The 16,176-nt window shown below is 57.8% G+C and overlaps 1 protein-coding gene across 1 annotated transcript in view; it reads left to right on the forward strand.

Moving 5' to 3' along the window:
* Window positions 1-16,176, forward strand: part of FAM155B (family with sequence similarity 155 member B) — a 32,813-nt gene that overhangs the window by 8,244 nt on the left and 8,393 nt on the right. The window contains exon 2 of the mRNA XM_009288095.1: window positions 5-185. Coding sequence (XP_009286370.1) covers window positions 5-185 — 181 coding nt within the window. The remainder of the gene's footprint in view (window positions 1-4; window positions 186-16,176) is intronic.

Here is a 16,176-nt window from a genome sequence, read left to right on the forward strand (position 1 = left end):
TGAGTGTGGACGTGGTGGTGGCGGCGGCCGGGGCGCTGGGCGGGGAGGCCTGTAGCAGCTGCGTCCAGGCGTACCAGCGGCTGGACCAACACGCTCAGGAAAAATACGAGGAGTTCGACCTCTTGCTGGAGAAGTACTTGCAATCGGAAGACTACTCGGTCAGATCCTGCCTGACAGACTGCAAGGTAGGAGGGGGCGTCCCGGGGTGCCCCCGTGCCACCGGGCGGGCAGCCTGGGGCGGGCTGCGCGCTGTCCCGTAGCCCCGCCGAGCCCCGGGGGTCCCGGCTGCAGGAGGGTGCTGGGTACCCCCTGCCCGCACGCCTGCCAGAACCGCGCTCCTGCCTGCCCACGGGCTGGGGGTCTCTCTCTGCCCCCCGAACCCCAGCCTGGCAGTGCCAGTGGGACGGGCCCAGAGCCCTCGGGATGCGGTGGGGGGAGCGGGGGGGGAGAGGGGGGCTTGGCCCGCCGAGCCCCGGGGGTCCCGGCTGCAGGAGGGTGCTGGGTACCCCCTGCCCGCACGCCTGCCAGAACCGCGCTCCTGCCTGCCCACGGGCTGGGGGTCTCTCTCTGCCCCCCGAACCCCAGCCTGGCAGTGCCAGTGGGACGGGCCCAGAGCCCTCGGGATGCGGTGGTGGGAGCGAGAGGGCAGAGCGGGGCTTGGCCTGAGCGTGCGTGCACTCCCACATCCCTTCGCACCCATCCGCGCGCACACAGCCTCCTGACACCCCACTCCCTACCAGCCTCACCTGCACCCCTTTACGTGCACGCATGCATGTACACCTGTGCGCACGCAGGCCAAGCCAGGGCAGGTGTGGGGCCCCTCACCGCTGTCTCTGGCCTGCTGCTGTGGAGGGGTGCTGCACAGGGCTGGGGTAGCTCAGGGCTCTGCCCGACCATCGTTAAGCTGAGGTGTGTAGACAGGCGGTGACCTGAGATGAACCACGGTGCCGGAGCCCCTTCCCCGCACGCAGCAGCTGTTTTCCAGCCCTTCCACCCCTTCTCCCCAGGGAGATGGGCCGGGGGTGCTGGGATGTGCCTCCCCCTTGGCGTTCCCCCCAGCGTCATGACCATCCCCAGCCCCAGGGCACGGTCCCCGTTCGGAAAGCAAATGGGTTGCTTCCCCCAGCATCAGTCGGATTGAGCCTCAGCATGGTGCCGTCCCCTCTCCAAAACAAGAGTCGTGGTTGCATCTCCGTCCAGAGCCCGGTGCGGTTCTGCTGGGCGCTCCCCTGCTTTCTCATGAGCCCTAGCACTGCGGCTCCTCCAGCCTCCGCCTGCTCCGAGCTGCCTGGCTCACCTGTGCAAGCTCCCTCTGGACATCGCCTCCGGGAAGCTTCATGGTCTTGATAATTAAACCTGCATTCCCCTTCTCGGAGCTGTGTCTTGGGGGAGAGGCAGCGGGGTGTGTTACAGCATCGTCCCCAGAGGGATGGTGGCAGAGCATCCCCCGGTGACAGGATGGGACTTGGCCACTGCTCTTCTGGGAGAGTTTTGAGGGACACTTGGAGCTGCGGTGGTGGCGCGGGTGGCTGTCGGCGCAGCGCTCGTCCCCTGGGAAAGCGTGGGAGCAGCACCAGGGCACAGTGCTGGGGACACCGGGGTGGTGTCTTTCATCAAGGGCACAACGGCGAGATCCTGGCCACCTCTCTCAGACCCGCGTTTGTAAGGAGCTGGTTTTGGAAAGGAGCTAGTGCTGGCGTTCTGGGCCGGTGCCAGGCCAGGTAATTACAATCTGCTTGCCCAAATTCCCCCTGCGGTTTCAAAGGTACGTGGTATTTAGCCTGCACCGAGTGGTTTGGTCCTGCTGCTCCGCTTCCGCGGTGAATGAAGGGATTCAGCGCTGCCCGCTGTTGTGCTGCTCCCACTCCCGAGGGCCCAGCAGAAGTGGGGTCTTCCTGTGCTGTCTCTTGTAGCGTGTACAGATGCCCTCACTTCAGGCTTAGCGTCCGTCTCTGCTGAGTCCGACGTGCTTGTGCTCGCTGGTATAGAAACCTAGAGAGAGTAGCAAAGAAAGATAGGAAAATAATCATTACCTTTGGGTCTTGGGCAAGGAGATGTTCCCATGGACTGTGAAGCATCTAGAAACAGAGCCGTGCTTAGATGAGTCTTCATTAAGTGTCTCTGGTCTTAACATCCTTGACGAGAAAGCAGGAAATGAGCTTAGGAGATGCAGAGCTGAAGGTGGCAGCGGCAAGGCGCGTACCTCCTCGCTTGCTCTGTGTCACATTGACGGTTGCATCCTTAGAGCATCTGCGAGCACCAGCTTTGCGATTTCACAGGCGGCATTTGGGAAGCAACAGGAGGGCGCGAGCAGCAGGGCCAACCTGTACGCACTCACCCGGGCCACCCGCGAGGAAATTTCCAGTGCGGGTGCCCGAGTCTGCACGCACCAACCCGAGCCCTCGCAGCTCCTGCTCGTTTCAGTCTCTCGTGAAAATCAGGCCACTTATTTAAGGTGCTTCAATACGTATTTAGGTGCCTTACTTTAGGCTTGCACAGCTGTGAGTCTCAACCTCACCCTCTCGGTGGCTGTTCTCCATTTGTGAAATGAGGCTAACGCCATACTCATCCAGTGTGGTGGTGACGAGCGAGTTTTGGCCTGATTTCGAGTCCTCTGGACTTCAGCAGGGGCTGCAGTTACTCCTTGCATTGGAAAATCTGGCTGGCGGGATTTTTAAAGCAGCCTGAATTTGTAATTCCTATCTGGATGCTGAATAATAGAACGTTTTCTGATGTGACTTGTGGCTGCACGCTGCTCATGTGAACACCCGCTTGTAAGCGACAGCAGAGAGCTACCGCTTGATGGTAAAAACATATGAGAACAAATGACAGCAAAACAGGAGAAGAGTGGAGGAAAACATAATAGACAGCTCAGCCGGCGTGAGAGGCTCCTGCAAAATCCTCGTAGCAGGACTCTGGCTGCAGAGAGCCCTGTAGCTGGGTAAACAGGATTTAAATAATATTTCTGGGGCTGGGTGAGTATGCAGGGCAGGGGACCGTGCTCGCCGTGGGAGCAGCGCTCCTGCACCGCGTGGCTGCCTCCCATTTGCATCCTTCCTATTCCATAATAGCAGCTGGAAAAATGAAGGCAGGGAAACAAAGCAGCTCCAGCTCACCTGCACACAGCCTCCCTCTGCAGAGCCATGTATCCCCCTGTAATTTCGTCCCCAAGGAGCAGTGCGGCTCGATAAGCAGCACACATGGAGCTCTTTGGCAGCCGAATCAACCCGGTGATTTTGGCTCTTTATTGCATCTGCTTTAAAACAACAACAAAAGCCTCACCGGAGCAGCCAGTTCCTTCTTACGGCAGCAGGTTTGACCCCGAGTTAAAAACTTGGAAACCTGGAAACAGCTGAGCATTGCGGGTTGGTTTCAGGATGAACAGGGACACACGAGTCCCGTCATTCCCTGTTAATAAATCATCCCTGCGCTTGGTGAGGGAAAGGCAGGTGCTGCCGGGGGGGGTGAGCAGCATCCTGAGTATCCAAAGCCCGGATCCGTCTGTGCCCGGGGCTCGGGGGAGCACTCAGGGAAGGCTGGGCCAAAATCTCCCCGGGAGCTGCGGGAGATAGAAATGCCATGAAATGGTGGGGTCTCTGTGTAATTCAGCTCTTTAGATTACTCATTGCTGTAATATTCTCCTAGGCCTTTTTATTTTCTGCTTGGAAATAATTCCAGGGCAGATCCCACTTTCTGCATACGTTGTTATTCCCATGCAGCACCAACAGCTTCTGAATCCTACTCCGAAAATGTTTTACTTATTACTCCTACAACTAACACCAAAAATCCCTATGGCTGACAGACAGTGAAACGTGAAAATACATTTCTCAGGTTTAGTGTTTATTTGCATTTTACATTTGATGGGTTTCGTGGAGGCTGGCTCTCACAGCCCCTCGCGGGCAGGTCCCCCGGCACCATGCGAACAGGGGAGGGAGAGGACAAAGCGGGTCCGCAAGGTCCATCCGTCTTCTGAAATACATTTCACCTCTTGCAGTGAAGAAGACCTGAATGCCAGCTGCTGGGGCCATGGTGCTAGTTAGCGGTGATGTACATAAAAGAGGTGGAAAATAGTTGTTTTTTTTCTGCCTATAAGAGGGAAAATTCCTTAAATGAGTTGGGAGCAGCTGCCTGCCACCTCCATCTCCCCTCTTCCTGTGCAACTTGTACCCTCTGTTGCTGCAAGACACGATGAACTTCGTGCACTGAGCGGTTGTGGTGACACGTTGGTAGCATCCTTCAAAAGGGCTCGAGGAGGTCACGAACCAGGGACACGGATGTTGCAGCTGAATGTCCCTCGGGAAATGCGGGGCAGCAGCAGCCCTTGCAGCAGGCGAGCCGTCGGCTCAGGCTTTGCAGGACTTAGTGCAGGACGAAATCCCTGTCCCTCCGAAGTGATGCCCTGTGGGATGCTTATGGCTGGTTTGGGCCTTTTTTCTGTCTTTCTGAACAGGCAAAAAAGCAGCGTTGCTCCAGCTTAGCCACCGCCGGATGAGAGGTTTGCTTCTGTAAAGGCAGAGCACTGTGTTTGTGCTGTCTCCCTCGCCAACAGCCGCTACGGAGAGCTCTCCTAAAAGTGCACACTCCCACCGGTACTAGGGCAAATCAAGATCTATGGGACAAAGCCTGCTGAATTAAGGGTTCATTAGGTTGCAAGAAACAAAGCTGTAGAGAGAGAAGGGCTGACAGCCAGGAGCTGCAGGGCCGAGGCTGGTAACAGAGCGCTGGTGGGAAGGCGAGGCTGGACAGGACCTGTAGCATCTCAAATTATATTAGATTATCAGGGTTTCTCTGCACGCGTGGGCCAGTGGCTGTTGAATCCCGCTGCGGCCCTGGCCAGATCTGTTTCTGCACCTCTGGTTTCCCCGTTACCTACCAGACAGCCTGTCTGGGGGACCCTGGCAGGGCAGGATTTCACTCCCAAGGCTTTCGCGACGTGCCAGTGCTTCCCTACTGTGGGTGTGCAGGCAATGCAGTGAGAGACAGAGGCCGCTCCCCACTGTAAGGTGCCGCAGCATCGCGCCTGACACAGCCCGTACCAAGCGGCTGGGGAGCAAATCTGTGGTGCCCGGGTTCAACACCCTCCGGGGGTCCTGTTTTCTTGCTCTTATTTAGCCAGAAACAGCATCAGCGATTGGTGTCTCTGCTGAGCATCCCTCCCTGCAGAGCATCTTCTGGAAACCCAAGCACGCCGGGGCCGGGAGCTTTGGGAGGGCCGTGTCTTGGGGGCATCCCAGTGCCAGGGACACCTCTTGGGGGAACCAAAGCAGCCTTTTACCGTCACAAAAGCAGCTCGAGTTGAGTTTGTCTGGGCTGGGCTTATCCAAAATGCTGCTCAACCTGGTGCATTCTGGCTCCGAGCCTGGATGGCTCCTTGCATGGAGACCCATGTGCAGAGGAGAGGTCCCTTGAGACCCACAGGAAAAGTGGTTTCACCAAAATCCTGCGCTTTTTTTGCCTTTTTTTTTTTAAATGTGAAGTCCAGGGTTGGAGTTACATTAACGTTGCGGCTTGCAGTGAATCCGCCGATGGGTGGCTGCCGGGTGCCCGGACCCCTCTCGCAGCCTTAGTGGCCTCGTGGGTGCTGCGCCAGGAGCAGCAGTGCCCGGGAGGGGAGAAGCTGCTCCCGAGCACCTGGGCAGTTCTGGTGTCTGTGCTTGGAGCTTTTCCTCAAGAACAAGCCTGGCTGGTGAGGTGGAGCTTTACTGGCATTTTCATGAGGTGAAAAAAGAATTCCAGAGTGATTCCAGCGGATCAGCACAGTACATAATTTGGCAATTTTAGCAAGACCACATGCGTGAGCTTAGCCGAATGCACAGCTCCATGTTACAACACCAATTCCATATAAGCAAAGGTAATTTTTTTCCAGCCTTGCATAAAGATGTGATTAAATTGTATAAAGAATTTGAACAAAAGGAATGTGTGGGTTTAGGCATGCAGTTACTGCAGCCACAGCCTCTGGCACGGCCCAATTCCTGCGCCTTGTGTCGGGGGCCACCTAGACGCTTGAAAACGGAGATCAAAGATCGAAAAACAGAAGAACCAAAAAATGAGTGATGAAAGGAGTTTGCTCTGTAATAAAAAAAGTGTCAAGGTGTCAGAAATGCTCTAGCAGTGCCCGGGACACATGGGAGCGCTGCGAGCCAGGAGGGAAGGGGGATGCTGAGTCGGTGCTTGGACAGTCCAAAGCTTAGCCTGGGGTTGAGACGTCTCAAGATGCCTGGGGGTGCGTGGTGGGCTGGCGGCTGGACCCATGCGGTTGCTGTGGGGTGAAGCAGCTTGGGGTGGGGGCAGCGGCCGCGGGGTGCTCCCCCAGTGCTCAGGCTGGGCTGTTGGGTGGTGGTGTGAATGGGTGGGGGGGTTTACCGCTGATTTCAGTGGTGTTTGGCTGCCTGCTTTCGGCTGGTTGGTTGTCTATTGGTCCTCGCCTGTTAACATCTGTCGGTGGTGCTTAAGGAAAAAAAAATAGGAGTTTTTAAAGGCAGCAAGTCTCCGTGCAGCAGCAGGCAGGTCGGCAAATGGTGCAGGGAAGAGGGCGAGAGATCTGTCTCCATCAAACTGTCACCAAGTAGCTACAAGTGACGCAGGTGCTGGCGCCTGTTCCTGCGCCCGTGTGCTCCCAGCTGTGCCTGCTGCCGCCGGTGCTGGATGCACGCGAGCCCGGGTTCCTCTCCACATGTGCCCATCCCTGGGAGCACGATGCGCGTGGGGGCTTCACCGGCGGGATGGAACGAGCTCCTTGGAGAAGGAGGCTCAGCTCTGGCGGCAGAGGCGCGGTGCGATACTTCAGCAGCTAACGATGCCTTTTGGAAAGCGTCCGCTGTGCCATGGTCCTGTTGGGTGAGGGCAGCCTCTGGGAGTCAGTAAGCTCAGCAGCCTGTGCAACGGTATCAGCAAAATGTGTGACCTGGTAAAATGACACAACCCCCCCCCGGGCCCCCCTTGCGGTACACTTCCATTGGCATGGGCTGCCTGGGGTGGCCCAGATCGGGGATGGCCACTTTTCATAACAGGCAGAGATACGCGCTGTCCCCACGGACAAAGGGATCTGCTAGTGTCGCACTGACTGCCAGCTGTGCGAGCATCCTTGCGCTTCGGGGGGAGAGGAGGCAGCACCCTCCCCATAGCCGGGCACCGAGAGGTGGAAGAGGATGCACACGGTGTCTGCTTGAACCCAGGACAGCGTTGGACCTGCCCACGCGAAGGGCTTCACGTGGTCCCCGTCCGGGGACAGGCATCTTTTGCATCAGGAAAGGAGCCTTTTGTGCACAGCAGGGATCACACACAGCCTGGCCTCTCCCCGTGGCAGAGACCCCGGGCACCACCACAGGGCTCGGCACCTGGGAGCCCCGAGGACCGCACGCAGCAGCCCCAGCCCCTCCGCGCCCCAGGAGGCAGCTGTGTCTCATCAAAACATCCCATGGCCCCACGCCTGGCCCCACAGATGCCCCACGGGGCTTTTCCTCCGCTGCCCAGCTCCAGAGCTGCCTGCCGGGGTGGGAGGCAGGCAGCAGAGGCAGGAGTGCAGGATATACCTGGCTGCCAGGGGCTACTCCCGCTGTCACCGGGATGCCATTAGGATGCGGCTCATGCCTGGCTCCGTGCAGAGGAAGCTCGGCTCCTCTGTCGTTTGAAGGGCAATGACTCAGGGACAGCAAATCTGTGAATGAGACACGGAAGCTGCTTGGGCAAGAAGTAGCCATCTGTCCACGCTGCCTGCAGCCCCGGCTCCCGCGGCCAGAGCCGGCAGCTGCCTGCCTGGGGAGGCTCGACCAGTTTGGCCTCGCTCCTCTTCCCTGCTTGGCTTTTGCTCATGGCTTCTCCCCAGGCTCTCTCTCCCAGCCATGATCCAGGGGTGTCAGAGGGAGGAGCGGTGCTGGGCGCACACAGCCAGCGTGGGCTCCCCCAAACTCCACTGATGTGGCCGTCCTGTTAACAGGCAGTGTGAAACAGCACCACCTGGCAAGGTTTTGGCTTTCCAGAGCCCTGCCTGCGTGAGCATCCCGGTGCTCATGGTCCTGGCTGGAGAAGGAAACACTGCCTGCCCTGCTCATCCCCTCGGGAGTAAAAGATACACGTATTTGGCATCTCGGCTGACATCTTATCTCTGCACAGCAGCTTCTGCAGCGCTTCTGGTGGATGGATGCTGCGGAGGAGCGGGAGGGCAAAGGGGTGGTGCAGCGGTGAGGGGAGCCAGAGAGGGGGGACTGGAGGCAGGAACAGCGTCTCTCCTGGCGAGGACTGTGCTGGTGCCTGGTGTTTCCCCAGAACAGGGAGCCTGGTGCACCTCGTGCCCGCAGGCACCATGCTGCACCGGTCCCCAGCACTCTCTGCTGCTGGTTGTTACAGAGGGAGAGGAGACAAGGGGAGATTTTCTCGGAAGTTTCTGAACAGACGCGGTTTAGGAAGGGCAGCAGGGGCTGGCCAGAGCAGGGGGAGCAAGACCTGTATTTTTATGTTCAACGTAGTAAGAGTGCAAAGTTCAGCCTCCTCCAGATCTGGGTCTCTTCCTGACCTGCTTCTGGTCTTCAGTGTCACTTTCCATGGAGCTGGATGGTGGAGAGTAAGAATGACCCCCATAACGAAGAAGTAAGTTGTAGAAGGAGGTAAGTCCTCATACCTGAGGCTACAAAGCAACTACCACCAGCCCAAGGTTGGATGGGAGCTCTGCTCTGGATGGTTTAATCCTCACAACAGGGTCCCCAGCATCATCCCCCAAAGCCCCTGGGTTCTGGTGGCTGCTGGGGATGGGTGGGGGCAGGTCCTGGTTTCCCTGGGGGGAAACTCATCCCACCCTCATCCCACCCTGGGCCCCCTCCGGCCTCACTCATGGGGGCCCTCCACGTGGTTTCACTAGAATTTCCATTCTAGACCAGGGAAGCATCTCTGAGCTACTGTCTTCCCATGAGATGCTTCAGTTTCCAAGAACTGGCATTTTCAAAAAGGGGAAAAAACCTTTAGCCAGAACCTTCCCAGGCAGCCACGTTACCAACCACCGCTTCAGCAGCTCACCCGCTGCACAGACCTGCCTCTGCAAACCGGGGCAGGAGATGCTCACGGAGGCAGGGAGAAGTCTTCAGGTTCTTCAGGGCATGGCTGCTAGCAGAAACGCCATCTGTAGAAATGCTGCTTGTTGTTTGTGTTTGGCAAAATTTTGTAACCTGTCCAGTGCATCCATCACCCCTCCTCAGCCCGGCCCTGCTTCCCGCGGGACTGGTGGGGATTGGAAATCTCTGTGCCCAGGGAGTGCATCTGCTTGCCTGTTGAGGAGGGATGCTTGTGCAGGCAAGGCATGTGCCACACCAAAGTCCTGTGATTTTTGCTGCCGGCTGCTTAGGTGGATTCTAGGTGAGTGGTTTGGATCTGTACAACCTTAAGTTATTTGGATCTTTGTAATGGCCCCAGTAACTCTGCGTGAGGGCATTTCTCTTAAGCGGGCTGCAGAGCTTCCCTGCCCTGTGCCCTAAGCCCAGCCATGCCCACAAAGCAAACCTGCTCGCTGGAGTACCTGAGGTTGGAAGCACCTGGAGCATTGCAGCCCGATACCGAGCTGGTTGGGCATGTGGAAAATGTATCTGAGGAGGCGCTTGCAATAATCAAGGCATTTGACTCAGTGGTGTTTATGAACTTTGCCCGGTGTTCCCCTGTTATCTCTGCAGCACAGCTGGCAAAGGAGTGTCCATTGAAGTCTCTGCGTACGTATTCAAGAGCAGCATTTATTTGCTGTGGTGCGTTACTTGTTTGTCATCGTTCATTGCTCTCCTGTTAAGATGAGATTGTCAGGGAGCAGCAGTAGCTGCCGGGACGGAGGGCTGGCTTGGAGCATGGTCCTGGGGCAGCGATGAGCCCGGGGCATGGGGCAGCTCTCTGGACACTTCTTGCTCGTGGAAATGCAGGGGAAGCACTTCCACTCTGCGGAGGATAATTAACCTTCATACCGTGCTTTGGAAGTTCAAGTCTCTGTGTGTTAGCGTTACCAAAGATGCCGACCCCTTTGCTCAGCCCCTTGTCTTGCAGCACTCTGCCTGCAACTCGCTGCCTTCCCTCCCGCGCCCGTTTGCTCTGCGGGTGACGGGGTGCTGGGCACGCGGCCCCGAGGCTCCAGGTGCCGGCTGTTTTCAAGGGTCTAGCAGGCAGCAGCGGCCGGGGGAGCCCCCGGGGCTTGCCCGCATCCTGGCTCCTGGCCTGGGAGGGGGAGGCAGCCTGCGGGCAGGGCTGGCACAGGGGGACCGAGCAGACGTGCAGCTGCATTTGTGGCAGCTTTACAGAGAGGAGAGTCCCAGCCTGTCCTGGGCTTGCTCCAGGGGAGAGCAGCAGGGATGGGACTCCCCCGCAGGAGCGCATCCCTTGAGGCTCGCTGCCAGAGGAGGAGCGATGCCGGCCGGGAGCATCTGCCTGCTGCTCACCATGGAGACTGAGAGTTATCCTGGGTTTTCCCCACCTCCTTGGGTGCGTTAAGGCCCCACCTGGAAGGGAGAGGGAGATTTCTGCAAGCGGTGTTCAGCCAGGGATAAAAAAAGAGGTTCCAGCTCTCAGATCTGACACGAGCCGTGTCCAGTCCTTTGTCTCCATCAGTAGAAGCTGCCAGGAGTGCTGATAAGCATCTAGGAAATCATCTTTTGCTGTATTTAAGGGACCTCTGCACACAAGTTAAGTGTAACAGGCCCTTGCAGCTGCCTAAACAACCCCAGCATCGGCGTGGGAGACTGTGCACCTCCCTCTGACCGCGAAAGGTGCCTGGGAGCCGGGCTGCCGAGGCGGGACCCTCCTGTCTCCTTGCTGTTTGCTGCATGAGGGAGCTGGGACGGGCCAGATCCTGCTGCTCACCCCCCCTCCGTGAGGTGCACCAAGCATGGCGCAAGGCAGGCCGGGTTCCCCCGGCTGCGGGGTGTGCCTTAGACCCTGTACCATGTTGTGTTCCCATCCATACAAAATGAGACCTTGCGGGACGCTGTGCACCATTCAAGCACTTGAGTGAGAACAAGGGGGCTCCTGGCAGCGTGCAGGATTGGGCCCTTCCACATGCATCGGTTGCGAAGGCAGCCCTGTCGTGATGCCCCAGCATAGCCCTTGCTGGGCTGGGCACTCGCACCTTCCCAAAAACGATGCTCCAGCCTAACCGCTTCCTTGGAAGGTAGATGCACCCACTCTGCTGGAGAAACTTCTTCCTCGCCTCCATCAGCTGGTGGGTAATTTATGACTCGTGGCACTGAAGTGTCTAGCCTTTATTTTTTTATATCCTATCTGATGTAACAGGATGTTCTCATTATCTGTATAAATGTTTAATCTACTTTCGAATCCTGCTAAGCTCCTGGCTGCAGCAGTATCTAATGGGAGTGAATTCCTCAAGCGATGCTAATACATTGCAGGGACCTGACTTTCCCTCTGTCCCAACTCAATCATGTTCATCTTCAGCTTCATAGCGGTCTTTAATTACTTTTTAACTAATTGGGCTGCTAGCAGACTAGGCTGCTAACTAACCCACTCATCACCTGCAGCCTCACCAGGGGGGCTAGCCGGTGAGTGATGGGCATGCGTCTGGGTCGGCTAGTGCAACTACCGCAAAGAAATCACTGCTCGCGAGCAGCCCTCCTGCCTGCCTCGCTGAGCCCTCCCGCCTCCCGAGGTGCTCTGAAACCCCCAGGAATTATTTTTAGGATGCTGGTTAATGGTCCTCTGGATTCCCTCTTCCTGCGGCCGGGCTCCCGCTGCCCGACAGGCGCCTGCGGGAGAGCGGCACTCGGGACGGGATGCTTCCCCCAGCCCGTCCAAGTTGTCTCCTTGTTTTTGTAGCTGAGCCGTGGTTCAGTTATAGCTGCTTAAAGAAGTGCTGCTCTGGAGCGAAATGCTGCTCTCCCAGCCTTTGCTTGGCTTTTTCTTGTCTTCTGCTGCTCTTCTTTCCTCTCTCGCCATCTCTTGGCGTTAGCATTTAGTTCGGCGCCCTCTGCAAGGCAGCCAGGCAGGACCGTGTGCTGGGGGGGGCTGTTAAGGAGCGGTTATTTGGTTACTCCTGCAGCCAGCATCTGTGTCGCTGGAGCTGCTCGAGCCTCCCGTGGCCTCGGGCTGGCTGCTCGGGAGGAATTTCATTTCTCATCGTTGTCTTGTCATGACACCTGACCAGTCTGTAGGAGGGTAGCTGGAGTCACTCATCCTCTGTTACTGGGTTATTCGGGTTTTGTTGCTGCCTTGACCCCCCTCAGCATCCCACGCTCCCGACCCAGCTCTGCTGGGGGCCAGCGCAGAAACGCGCCGCACAGCGGTGATGGGGTTCTCTGCCTCGTCTGCTTCCCACTGGCCTTCCCATGAAAAAGTGTTGTGTCAGGAGCTTCTCTGGGAGGCCGAAGGCTTAGTCCTGGTGCAGGGGTGCAGCCTGGCCATGAGCACAGAGCGCCGGGCTCCCATGCCCAGACGTGGAAGGTGAGCTCGATGCTAGAGCATCCCAGCGACATCGCGCCCCTGTGGCAGGAGAGAGGGAAGGGCTGGGGCTCCGGGGACCTGCCGAAATGCATCCCTGGCTGCACAGTAACTGGATTGGTTTTGGGAGGGAGGACTTGGCATATCCCCAGCAAGCGATGGGTGGGTGACCAAGCTGCCCCCTCTTCCCTGCTCCTCTCTGGCCAACCCGCAGGAGCAGGACGGGGGTGGGTGCGCCCATGCCGGGGTGGCCAGGGAGCGTCCAGTCTGGTTTGCCATGTCTGGGCCAGGTGATGCCAGTCTGTTTTGGTGTTTCCCACCCCTTGGCTGGGGCCACGGTGCCTGTGCTGGTGTGCCAGAGCCCTCGCAAGCCGGCAGGGTCAGGGCTCCAGGGAGGGGGCTCGGCACCTGCATGGCCTGGCCTCCCACCAGCCCCTGGACACCTTCCCCCTTGGGCCCTGGCCATGCGGTGTCGCAGGGGAGATGGAGAAGGACAAAGCCCTCCAGATGCCGAGGAGAAGCTGCTCGCTCCCTGGCCACCGGCGGTTTGTCCCAGTCTCCTGGCCAGCTCTCCTGGTGTCCATCCCCTTCCCACGCATACCTTCACGCTCCTGTCCTGGCCTCGCCTTCCCGGCGAGCTGGTCTTCTCCTTTCCAAACCCCAGCCAAAACCCTTCTTGAAAGGAGAGCATAAAGCAGCAGTCTGGATTTACTGTTGCCCCTCTCGCTCGGTGGGCGCAGCGTGGGAGTGCCGGTCCTTTCTGCCTTTACTGTGCTCTCGGGCTTGTGTGCATCAGACGTTTCTCAGGACAGAGACTGTCTACTGCTCGTGTCGTGCAGCCTGTAGCACAATGGGGCCCAGTTCTTCCTTCCAAGGCACTTCCAGAAGGAGCAGGCTCCATGTGCATTTTGTTTGGATTCAATGCATTCGTTTTACAGCAGCGCCTGCAGGCAGCCCACCAAGACTGGGGCCACATTGTACTAGACACTGTCCAACCACGGGTAGTCACTGCCAGAAGAAATCACAGGGCGAATAGAGGGGACAGACCCAGGGTGCGGGGGGGACTGAACACACTGTCGACATCACGTACGCTGGAGCGAGAGCTGGGAGCTGTGGGCAGCAGTGAGCAGAGCGCTTCCACCCCATCGTCATCCTCCCTGGGAGGAAGGACGCGTCTATCCCAAGGTGGAGTTTGATAATTAAATGAAAATATTATTTCATGGGAATGGTAATGTTTTTGAGCAGTGATACGGTATCAAAAGCCTACTGCAGTGGGCTGGCGTCCGCAGGAGCGGTCGTGCAGGGCTGAGTGGCTGCAGGCGGACGGCTACACCATGGGGGTAAGCCCCGTCCGGGTCCCAATGGCCACGGGGCCACCGTGGCAAACCTGCACTGGGCAAAGTGGGAGCTGCGGTGGGTGGGAGGGAAGGGGCTCCAGGCAGCGCTGGGCAGGGAGCGGGCAGTGCTGCCTGCCCTGTGGCCCAGGGTCCTGCACCTCTGCCCCTGCACCCCGTGTCGCTGTGGCTGCAGTACCCTGCACCATAGTGAGAATCTGTACAGGGTGTTTTGCTGGAGGGTGCACGGGGGTGCAGGGAAATGGGGGGACCTGCGACGTGCAGGCACACGGGTACCGGCTGTGGAAAGCGAGGGGGCTTGGCGGTGGTCACTGCCTTTCCATTCGTCCAGCTGTGACGTTAATTAGTGTGGTGGGGTTTTTTTTTTTTTTCTTGCTTGCTGTGTGATAGATAGATGCAGCCACACAGCCGCGCTGGGATGCCAAGTGCCGTGTCTCCGAAGTGCAGTCCCGTCCGCAGTGCTGCTGAGGGCTGTCCGGTGTCCGAAGCGGGGCCGCGAGCGCCGCTGTTCCGGGGGATGCTTCCTGTTTCGGTACAAACCGCAGTTGCGGGCTGTTCCTCCTGGGTTTGTTCCAAGGCGAGAGTTGCATCTGCTGGGATGAGACCAGGCTTTTCCCTGGCCTCTGCACGCAGCAGCCCTCGGTTGTAATGAGCAGATTAGCAAAGAAATGAGCCTGTAAATGCGGTGCCCGTCCCCTGATAGCATCCCCGGGCTGGGAGCTGGCACTGCTAACCAGTGCCGGGGGCTGCCCCTGGCCCAGCACACCTGTGGGTGTTGAAGGCGTGCGTGTGTTTGCAGAGGCAGGTTGAGATGTTCGTTCTCCTGTCCTTTGCCCGCTCCAGGTGTTCCCAAGGTGTGTGTCGAGCTACCCGATATCGTGAATTTTTAGTGCGATAGGATTGTTACCTGGGCTTTGAGTGTGTATGAGGTGCATGGAGGTCATGCTTTAAAGCTGTTTTCTCTTAGTTTTGAAAGATGAGCGCTTAGGGAGTTGTGTGTGTCTCACACTTGTTTTGAGTAGCTTGGAGGGGGGGTTACTTTGGGGGGCTTTTTCTTTTTTTTTTCCTATAAAAGAAGGGGCATTCAGATCGTCTCTTTAATCCAAGAACTGGGAATTAAAACTAAAATGCTAAAAACTATGAGCTGCTTCATGAAGTCACTAAGGTGGCGTGAGCGGGTAGCTCTGACTTACGTTGCTTCTGGGTAATTTGGGAGTGACTTTGTCAATGAGGTCAAGGGACGTGGGTCTGGTCCCGGGACATGGGTGGGAAGCCGTGGCTGGGGAGCACGGGGCGGGGGTGTCTCCTGGCCAGGATCCTCCCCGAGGACGAGCCTGCTCGGTGCCGGACCCGGCACGGCCTCCCCTGTGCCCGTTCTGCCCCGGCACACCGCGTGGTCGCAGTGCTGGGGTGACGAGCCAGGATGCAAACTGGCGTCGTGCAGGGGATGGCTGGAGGAAAACTAATGAGAAAACAAACCCTGGAGATGGGTGGGCTGCAGGGTAGCGGAGAGCCCGGCACGGGTATATGCCGGCCGGCCCTGGTGGGCAGCAGGCGGGATGCCGGTCCAACGGCACGGCACAGCGTTACCAGCGATGTTTGAGGAACACCGGCTCTGGCAAGCGGCCGGGGTTCGCGCCGGTGCCATTCCAAGCACCCCGCAGCCTGCGTGCGGCCGGCCCGTTCCCACCGAGCGCCCGTCCCCATCCCAGGCTGTTCCTGCTGGCAGCCTCCGTCGTGGCGCCCAGAGCCACAGACGCTGACTCCCCTCCGTCCCTGCGGTGCCGGGGTACAATGGGCAGAGGCCCTCGCCTCCCCCCGTTGTGAAATGGAGGATCCGCAGCTCCAGCGCTGTTATTGCCAGGCACAAGTCAACATTATATGAAAATAAAAAGTAAAAACAATACAAAAAAAAAATAATCACACACAGTTGATGGGTTTCGGGGTTGGATTTGGGTTTTTTTTTCCCCCTCCCCTAAACCAGAGCATGTAAACGTGGCAAGACGGGGATAACACAGCTCCAGAGCTATCAAAGAAGTTACCAAAAAAACAGCTGTTACAGATATAATGATAGAACAGCCTATAGCAAGGCTAATTAAAAAAAAAAAAGCTGTTTAAAAAACTCAACATTGTTAATGTCAGAATTGCAGGCAGCAGTAATTGAATACAATGGTAATTGGACATTGCAGCTTGTGTTTGTGACTCCTCCTGGCCAGCCGTGGATGTTAGCATTCCCTTAATCCTCTGCCATCCAAGGGGGCTCTCCTCTCCCCCTCTGTGCGTCCTGCTTCCCGCGCTGCATCCTGATGTGCCAGAGCTTGGAGAGATGCCCGAGCGGCTCATTAGCAGTACTCATTTCCCTGTGTCCAAGACTAATGAGGCGCAGCCACTCCAGATGCTCATCTCAGGC

The sequence above is a fragment of the Aptenodytes forsteri genome, unplaced genomic scaffold (assembly GCF_000699145.1).
Source record: "Aptenodytes forsteri isolate BGI_AS27 unplaced genomic scaffold, ASM69914v1 Scaffold72, whole genome shotgun sequence".
Lineage (NCBI taxonomy): Eukaryota > Metazoa > Chordata > Aves > Sphenisciformes > Spheniscidae > Aptenodytes > Aptenodytes forsteri.